Raw genomic sequence first — 10,018 nt, 5'->3', positions numbered from 1 at the left:
CAAAAAACAGATTCAGTTAAGGCTTTGTTGTGATTAAGTGTTGTACTACATGCTACTTTTTCAGAGCTGTGCAGATACATATTAGTTCAATTAGTTTAATACTTGTCTCACTTGATAGAAACTAAAAGCTCATCAGTGAAAAGGAAGAGGGGAAAGGACAAAAATAAAATTGAAACATTTAGCATTGATCAAGACGTGAGTCTAGGAACCTCTGCGTTCCCCAGCCAGAGGCCTCACTTCTCGAGGTGGGAGCGCGGCAGCCTGGGTCAGGCGGGAGGGGTGGACGTGGGGTAGATGGAGCTTTCCTGTGCTCCTGTGCTCCTGAAGCTGCAGCAGGGGTTGTCCTTGACCTTCATTTCCGGAGCCTTTCGGATGGGTTTTGGAAGCATCTAATACTGCTTTCTTTCTATTTTTTTTTTTAAGAGTTTATTTATTTATTTGACAGAGATCACAAGTAGGCAGGGAAGCAGGCAGAGAGAGAGAGAGGGGAAAGCAGGCTCCCTGCTGAGCAAAGAGCCGGATGCAGGACTCCATCCCAGGAACCTGGGATCATGATCTGAGCTGAGGCAGAGGCTTTAACCCACTGAACCACCCAGGCATCCTGCTTTCTGTTTTTCTGATAGAACTCTGATAATGGACACTTAGAAATGATTATGCTCATTTTCTGGTGTCCTGAAAGTGAGTAGTTTTCCAGCTACAAATGTAGCTACTGATGACTCAGGATGTGTTCTAAATTTATAATAAACCATATTTCTTGGTATTTCCTGGTCGTTACACTTTTCTTGAAATCTCTCGCACCCCCTCCCAAAATAACAAAAAAAGAAGGTATCATCATTTAAGTATTTTCATTTATTATAGCTAATATTGTGTTCATTGTATCTTTTTTTATACCAGAATTGTGACAAAGGGCAATTAGTTTTACAGAAAGTGAAGAAAGATAGGAAGGTTGCTTTAATTTTTCCCAAACCTGGCTGGAGGGAAAATTCGCACATCCTTTAAGTTTATGAAACAGGCGCTGAATCTTTATTAAGTTGGCCAGCAGCAGCAGATCATCCCCATTCAGGTACCGGAGAACTGGAATCTCCTCGGGGTTAGGGAACTTTTCAGCAAAGAGAAAAAGAAAGGAAGCTCAGGGCCCGCCTGTGGCAGCGGGGAGTTTGTGAGGAAGCACCAAGTTGCAGTAGGATTCCCTTGATTCCTTATCTACAAAGCCGGGAGGGCAGATAAGGTTGGGCAGCGGTGTTAATCTAATCTGAAGGAGGAATGAGCTAAAATGCTGTGGAGATTTGAGAGACCAGAGCCGGCCTGACCACATAGAATTTGAATACTTTCAAACGCTCACATTTTATTCAAGTAAAGTTATCAGTATATACTGAGGGGAGCACCAAGATGCCTGGAGCATAGCTCCTTCCTGGGGAGATGCCCAGTGGGGAGAGCATGGTCAGTGCTGGACTGGAGGCTAGGAAGGCACTGAGCAGGCGGCCTTCCTCAGAGAAGGGAGCGCCTCAGCTGAGTTTTCAGGTAGGACACGGACTGCTGAAATTCCTTTCCTTCTAGAATGTGCCCCTGCCCCCAGGAAGCCATAACCTTTCCTTGACCCTCCCTTGGCCTCTGTGCTTACCCTTCCTCACAGCCTTGGGTGATTCAGGCTGATGTCTGAATTCCTGCAGCTGCAGGAAGGGGAATGATCTGTCACGACGGTTTTGCCTGTGTGCCCACATGTGGATTCAGGACCAGCTTAGGAGGGGCGTTTAGCCTTAGTGGGGTGGGCTAAATGCAACCTGCCACCGTCAGTGTTACCACCTACCTACAAGAGACTCAAGAACGCACAGCATTCCCTTCTGCATCAGAAGGTTAGAGGGGAGGGAGGGAGGGACAGGGTGTATGAGACAAGAATAACAAAGAATGGACCAGCATTTATAAGTTCCCTTCAATCCTGATTCCATAGAATCCCAGAAAACTTTTTAAGAGAATAAATCAATGATGGTTTTACCATCATTCTGATCAGCAGGAATAATCTTACAGAATTCCTGAATATCAAAAACAGATGGAACCATATCCATAGAGAGGTAATATGATCAAATAAAACCACTAACCCCGAACACATCCAGAAGTGAGGAGGAGGAGGGACCCTGAGGTAAGTACTAGAACAATCAGTTGATCAGTTGGGAGGCCGCCCTTACGTGGGTGGGGCTATACCTGTTTTCAATCTTCGTGCCCCTGGGGCTGCACAGGCTGGAGCTGGAAGTCTGGCCCTGGGGATAGCCTTCTGCCCCTCAACATATACCACTTTCCCAAAGGCCCCACAAACAAACTTCAGTAAGCAAAATATGCAGGAAAGTAGGGATTCTCAAATACAAAATGAACACACAACCTGGAATCACCAAATATATGAGGAAATTTGAGGCTGTGAGAGAGAGGCCAGATAAACCTATCAGAGATACCAATATTCAAGGAGACAATAGCCAGAGGAGGACTCTTGAATATGGATGGTTAATATTTTCTGAGGGAGAGAATTCTTGTCAAAGAGAAGCAATAACTAGAGGACTTGGAAATTCTATGCATATAGGAAAAAAGATGTGTTAACAATTTTATTTAAAAAAAAAAGATTTATTTATTTATTTGACAGATGGAGATCACAAGTAGGCAGAAAAGCAGGCAGAGAGAGGAGGAAGAAGGCTCCCTGCTGAGCAGTGGGATCATGGGATCATGGGACCTGACCTGAGCCGAAGGCAGAGGCTTTAACCCTCTGAGCCCCCCAGGTCCCTGATGTGTTAATAATTTTAGAGTGACCATTAAAAATGTATTAAAAGATTGAATCTGTTAGGTTGAGGAAAGCAACAAAATCCAGTTATATATTGTTTGCAAGCGACACATCTAACTTAAAATTGTATAAAAACATTGAAAATCAAATAATGCAAAAAAAAAAAAAAACCCCACACCAAGCAAATGCTAACTAAAAAGAAAGCTGGTATAGCAATTTAACATCATACAGAATAGTATTTAAGGCAAAAGTCACTTGTAGAGACATTGGGAATAATACATGTTGAAAATATAATATTTTTGTCAAAATAAAGACAACTTCACTGATAACACTGAATCTCATAATGGGCAGAGCTGAAGAACTAATAGGTGAGGTGGAAGATCGGGCTGGCCCAAGGCAGAAGGCACAACACACCAAGGAGATAGTCAACATCTTGAATTTCCTAACCACAGCCTTAAGAGTCAACTGGGGAAGACCAGAAGCAGGGAGACTCATTAGGAAGCTCTTACAATGATTTAAACAAGAGTTGAACTCAGCCCAAGAGGCAGACAAGAGGGTTGGTGTTAGAGGACATGAGAAGGTTTGAGACCAAGGCTTTGAGACCGGGAGGGGTAGGGGGCGTGGGGTTTATAGGACCTGCAGGGAATAGATGTGAGGCTCTGATGTGGAGAGAAGGAATACTGCTCCAAAGTGGCCTCAGCAGGGAAGGAGTGCAGGTGTCACTGTTTGAGGTGCAGAACACTGGGTGGAGGGGGGCGGGCATTTTCTAGGATCTAATTTCGCCAAGTTTTTAATACCCTCTTACACATGCAAATGGATATGCAGGGTTGGAATCCAGGGTGTGAAAGCTAAAAGTTCAGGGAGAGAAAATGAAAGGATTATCAAGATGGAGGTGGTATTGAAGGGCAGGAGACTCCATGAGACCACCTAAGGAGGGATTCACCTAGGGATATGAAGAAGAGCCCCCAGCAGGAGGCCTGGAGCCCCTCAATATGTAGAAAATGCAGAGGTGAAGAGAGCAAAGAAAAAGGAGAAGGAACAGTTCCCGAGGTGGAAGGAAAGTCAAGGGAAGCAAGGCAAGAAATGCTTCCAGAAAGAAGAAGTGAATAATTGGCTGGTACCACTGGGAGGCCACTCCATGTGGCAAAAATTTTACTGCATATAAAATGTTATGGAGCCATTAAGAATAAAATAGACAAATAACGCTTGGAAATGTAGATATGGAAAAACCTCTAAGACTCCTTAAGTGGAAACCAAAAACAGAATCCCCCCCAACAATACAAGCAATATGATCCAATTTTTATAGTAACAAAGATGTGTATGAATAATTTATAAATACATTGAACAGAGAAATCCTAAATTTGGGGTAGTGATGACCTTTAAGAAAGGGGTTAGAATAGATGATGAAAGGATGAAAGTGGAATCTCGACTTTTTCAGTCTATTTCTATATTATTTGAATCTTCGAATGAGAATATTTAACATACCACTTTTGTAATTTTTAAAAACCTAAAAAAAGGCTGATCATGAAGATAATGAGAAATGGAAAATCTTTTTTTTTTTTTTTGGCATCAAAATGACTTCTGATTAAAATTCATTTCTAAGGAGCAAAGGGGGAGAGAGAACATTTTTTACGTTTTTGGTAAGAAGGCATTTACCATGAATGTAACCAGAACGCAGCCTATTTCATCAATTTCTAACAAATAAAGAAGCTTGTCTGGAGCCTAAACAGAGGACCCCAATAGGCAGACAGATGGAAAGTGGCTGGAATAGTGCTGAGTGCGTGGTAGACCCTCTTGGGGGTTTGGAGTTGGCGGACTCAGAAGTGTCCCTTTTGGTTAGTCTCTCTCAGATATTCCTGCCTGTGCTGAATATGGAGGTCATATTTCCTCTTATTTAAAAGTGTAGAAGTTTTCGAGGTTTGACAACACCTTTGAAGTCTGGAGCAATCTCTTCCTTTTAATAACTGGTGAAACAAAGGGCTTTGGGTTTAAGGGACTTGTTCAGAGCCTAGATATGCTACACAGACCTCTCTCTCTCTCTCTCTCTCTCTCCATATATATATTTCAACATTATTGAGTTATAACTGACAAACTCTGTGTGGAGCTATCATTTATTGAATACTTAGTTGGTACCAAGCACCATGCTATATGACCTATACTTTGTATTCTTATTGAATATTTGGCAATCTATTTGGTGAGAATCATTATCCCCATCTTATAGATGAGGGAACTGAAGTTCTATCACTCACTTAGCTAAGTGGCAGAGTTGAAGTATGAAACTATGTCCCTGTAACCAGAAGGCCACGTTCTTAACCACTGCCACTCACTGACAGTGTATTCTAGGCCATGCCCTGGGTAGGGTAGAGCAATCTGTAAGGCAGAGATTTTGTCCTGGAGTTCACCATTTGGTAGGCAAGGCAGCCACAAGGGCAAGTAAGGCAGCATGGTCCATCAAATGCAGGGAGAGAGGGGAGTACATGAACACCCCCAGGGAAAGCCATGATGGACCCTGATTGGGTAAAGGTCTAGGTGGTCTGGGAAGTGTCTCCAAGGAGATGGAACTTCTACTTGGTCTTTCACATGGTTGGAACCCAGGGTCTCCTGACTCAGCCCAGGGCTTTCTGCCAGAGCACAAAGGAAAAACACCACACAGTACAAAATTCTAAACCCAAACCCCCAAAGTAGCACTACTTGGTCACAGAGTAAACACAGTAAATGTTAGTTTTATCCACTCTGTACTAAAAGGAATTTCTGAAGAACAAACAATAAGGTTATTCACTATGTGTTTTTTTCATTGAATTCCAAAACTTAGTGGATAGCAGATTACACACAAGTATAATCTCTCAGTCATAATACTAACAAGTCATTTACTCTCATTATTCTAAATGCTTTGAATTGTTTTAAAAAAATGTACCTACCTTCACTTTGGTCCCAACACTGATCCTTGCCTGTTGGCCCATTGCTAGAAAAGTGATTGAAATCTTGTCTTGTTCTAAGATGCGAATTCCAATGTAATGGTTCAAAGCCAGAAAGACAGGTTTAAATGAAACAAAGGGCGAGGAAGCGACAGAACTGGACCAATTCCAAGCCCTTATTCTGTTGCCAGCTTGATCTGAGTATTGACCTCCCAAGATATTGATGTATACCCTGCGCAGAAAGGAAATTGAAAATTATAAACCGTCATATTTTACTTTAACCTTGAAATTAGCCCTGTTGCTTGCTAACAAAGGGGAGCAGCAGTTTACGCTAGCCAGCGGCATACAAATAGTACAGAACCTCAGGTAATCTTGTGAGTGGTGATACTGTGACTGGATTTTATACTAATTTAGAGTGGTGGATCCAATCCAAGACCTACTGATAAACCAAACTGGGTCCCAAATATGGAACCACGATGGTAAAGGGATCTGGAAAACTGTGTGCTGGGAAAAATGAAGGGGGAGCAGGAAACGTTTATTTTGGACAAGAAGACATGGAGGTGAGGCAAGCAGACTGTATCTGAAGAGGGGAGAAGACCAGTGCTTAAATTTTCCCCAGGACACAATGAAGACCAGTGGCTGTTAAGTCCTAGGGAAGATCCCATTGGCCTCAGTACGGGACAGCTGTGTTCTAACAGTACCCAGTGACTAGAAGCCAGGAGTCCTCCTAGGAGGGTTCTCGTCAAGGCTGGGTGTGGGCAGGAGAGACTCTGGGAACATCTCTGAAATGGCTCAGGATGCCAGTGAAGAGCTTTGTGATGGAGCACAAAGTAGAGCTTAGACTAATGGGGCCTCCATAGTCTCTTGGCATAGCTGATGCCACATTTACTACATTATATACATATCGGGCACGGCACAGACTGAGCCCTAGTGGCACTAGGGACTGCCATTCTACTTAGTTATCTCCTCGTGCTCTCTGTCTTCGAAGTTGGATCTCCTTCCCTTTCTTGAGAGGGAATACAAGCAGCTCTGGGTATTTAGAAAGTTTGCTGAATTTGATAATAAATTTTTTTTAACCTAGATGAATTGGCCATGAGGGGTCCTAGAGTAAGAGATCTTATTTCCCCACTGCTGATTAGTGACAGTAATCTAATAACAGAAGTGTAAATGAGAAATTGAGGTGATGATCTTGTTGTATGTGGGAGGAAGAAGTTTCCTTTCATCTTGAAATGTGGATGAAAATAAAACTTGGGTAAAATTATGTAGACAAATTGTTCACTTAATAACATTCTTTGAGTCTGTATCATGTACATGCTTGTAGGGACAAAGATTCAGAGTGTGACTTCAAAGACCATCTGTCCAAGAGGGGAGATGGACTCGCTACACGAAAGGCAGAGGCAGGTAGAAGGGGCTATGAGAGTATGCAGAAGTCACATCAGAGGATCAGGAATTCAATTAGTGGGTCAGGGGACTTCACAGACAGGAGAGCAGTCCTAGAAACCAATGAAAATTTGGTGACAATTAAGACAGTGCCCCCACCACATGTAATATACAATTGCTATTGAACCCTGAAGGATAAGTAGAAATTCTCCAGAGTACATGTAGGGATAATGGACTGCTGCTTTAGATCTAAAAAACACAAGTGTCTTAACTTTCTCAAGTACTGGTAGAATGTCCAGACTTTGTCAATTATGAATGGAGCTTCTCAAGATGAGATAGTTATTCCTGTACATAACTTAAAGGGAGAGTGTATGTCTTTCTGAAAAGTTCAGGAAGTTGAACTGCATTCAAAGTTAGAACCCAAATTTCACTTTCTCAGGCTAAATAATATGAGGCAAAGTCACAGAGTAAATAAGTTCATAGATCAAAATGGGATCAGGATCTGTAGACATTTTGTAGGTATGTTATTATAAGTTATAGCTATAGGAATATTGGAATAGTTATAGACATATCTCAAAACAAAACACACAGAAAAACTCTAACAACACAGTATGTAAACTTCCATTGTAAATTATTTCCATAGATGATGTAGTATAACATTATCAGGCATACCCCTAGAGAAACCACCTGGGTTCATATCCCAAATCCCTCATGTGACCATATAATTTGTTTGGAGATTTTTTTTCTAATACTGAAATACTGAAATCACAAAGTTCATATATTCTTACTGTTTACAGAAAGAATATGATGAGCTTTGTTTTATGTAGCTGCCTGGTATTTTTCCACTGAGAAGATATGGGACGACATAAAAAAAAACTTCTCTGAGTTAAACGTTACTATCTGAAGACCACTAGCTTAAAAAATTCTTACATTCTGTTTACTTTTATCATTTGAAAGAAAAAGAGAAAACCTCCAGCTATAAGATGAATAAATTCTAGGGATCTATTGTATTGCATAGAGATTATAGTTAATACTGTATATATATTTAAACATTGCTGAGAGTATACCTTCAATGTTCTCAACACAAAAAAGAAGTGGTAATTATATGACATGATGGAGGTGTTAGCTAATTCAATGCGATAATCATTTTGCAATATGAAAGTGTATCAAATCAACACATTTTATGTTTTTAACTTCTATGATGTTATGTCAATTATATCTCAATAAAGTTGGAAAAAATGAAAGAAAAATAAATTTTCAAAACCAGTCCCCCCTCCCTACTCCCGCAAAATGGCAGCAGGAGAAACCTAGAAGCCTACCAGACATTTCCATTGGGATGATAGCATGAACTTCTCCCAGAAGAATCTAACAATGCCAGGATCGCAGGGTCAGTTGGCATATCTTCTTGGACTATACAAGTAAAACCATTTATTTTATTGGGCACTCGGATGATGGCTAGGTTTCCAGATGGGTAACTGAGATCAGATAAGGTCCTTGGAGTTCTAATGGCCCTTGACTATTCTGAGAATAAATTCAATTTATGAGAGAGGTTTTGAAACCATTCTGGAATGGGAACTACAAAAAGCATTTTATGCTTTTTAGGGGATCAAAATACATTTACAAGATGCAAAAAGTCTCAACAAAATACCAGCGAATGGAATCTAGCAATGTATAAAAAGAATTATATACTATGCCAAAGTGGAGTTTATCCCAGGAATGCAAGGTTGGCTTGACATCTAAAAATCAATCGATGAAATGTATTGTATTGATAGAATAAAGAGCAAAAAAAAGTGATAATCTCAATATACACAGAAAAAATATTTGACAAAATCCAATACCTTTTCATGAAAAATAACTCAATGAAGTAGGAAAAAAAGGGAAACTTCTCAACCTGGTAATGTCTAACAAAAACCCACAGCTGACATCATACTTAATGGCAAGAGGCTTTAAGAGTGATTTCCCCCTAATATCAGGAACCAAATGAAAATGTCTATTCTTCCCACTTCTATTCAACATTGCACTGAGGAGTCTAACTAGAGATATTTTATGAAAGAAGAAACGAAAGGCATCCAGATTGGGAAGGAACGATGTGAAACTATCCTGCTCTTGTATATAGAAAATCCTAGGGAATCCATGGAACAATATATTAGACTAATAAACGAGTTCAGCAGGGTTATAGGCTACAAGACCAATGTACAAAAATTAAATTGTACTTCTGTATACTAGCAGGGAACATTCTGAAAATGTAATTACAAAAATAATCCCATTTACAATAGCATCAAATGAATAGAGTCTACTGAGGGTAATTTACTGTTAATACTCAGTCCTATCTAAGCTGATCCGAGAAGATTAGAGGAAAGGTAAACACAGGATTGACTCTGAGTCATTTTGAAAAGCAGCCAGGGCCTTCAAGAGAATTAAGAATTAAAGACAGGGCCTGAAATGATAGCTAATGATAAAAGCTAGAGAGTGTTATGTAAAATTTATTGATGTATTTAAAACAAGACCTACAGTTTTTCTCATGGGGACTTACCTAAAACTTCATTATACTTCCTATGCCATGAAAGTCATTTTTCTGCTTGATTATTGGGGTTTGATTAAACTTTTAGGAAACTATAACCAAACATGTCTTTCTCCTATAAAAGTGGGGCCTTCAGCCACCAAAAATCTCTCCTCATTCCATAGCTCTGTTTTTTCCTTTCCTTGATGTATTAAATGGCCTTTATGTCAAAATAGTCAATGGCTTGGCCATGAGGTGGAGGTTCAAGTGATGAATAACTTAGTGTTCCATAAAATGGATATTGAATTTTTGTATTAAAAAGTAATGTGCTGCTCAGAGATGTATAAATTGGTACACATTTTCTGGGGGACAAAATCTATCAAAGCTTTAAATTGCCTAATTTCTCAGTCAGAGTTTCTAGCCCTAGACATTCAATTCAAGGAAATAAGTGAAAAGTAT

At 40.3% G+C, this 10,018-nt stretch overlaps 1 protein-coding gene across 1 annotated transcript in view; it reads right to left on the bottom strand.

Annotated features, from left to right (window-relative positions):
- Nucleotides 1-586: 586 nt before the first annotated feature.
- Nucleotides 587-10,018, bottom strand: part of ERICH6 (glutamate rich 6) — a 30,883-nt gene continuing 21,451 nt past the window's right edge. Inside the window, 3 exon segments of the mRNA XM_032345568.1 lie at nt 587-1,099; nt 5,683-5,911; nt 8,379-8,534. Coding sequence (XP_032201459.1) covers nt 836-1,099; nt 5,683-5,911; nt 8,379-8,534 — 649 coding nt within the window. The 3' untranslated portion in view covers nt 587-835.

This window comes from Mustela erminea, chromosome 1, assembly GCF_009829155.1.
Source record: "Mustela erminea isolate mMusErm1 chromosome 1, mMusErm1.Pri, whole genome shotgun sequence".
Classification (NCBI taxonomy): domain Eukaryota; kingdom Metazoa; phylum Chordata; class Mammalia; order Carnivora; family Mustelidae; genus Mustela; species Mustela erminea.
Note: the sequence above shows the minus strand (reverse complement) of the source record. Positions and strands in the feature narration are given on the sequence as shown.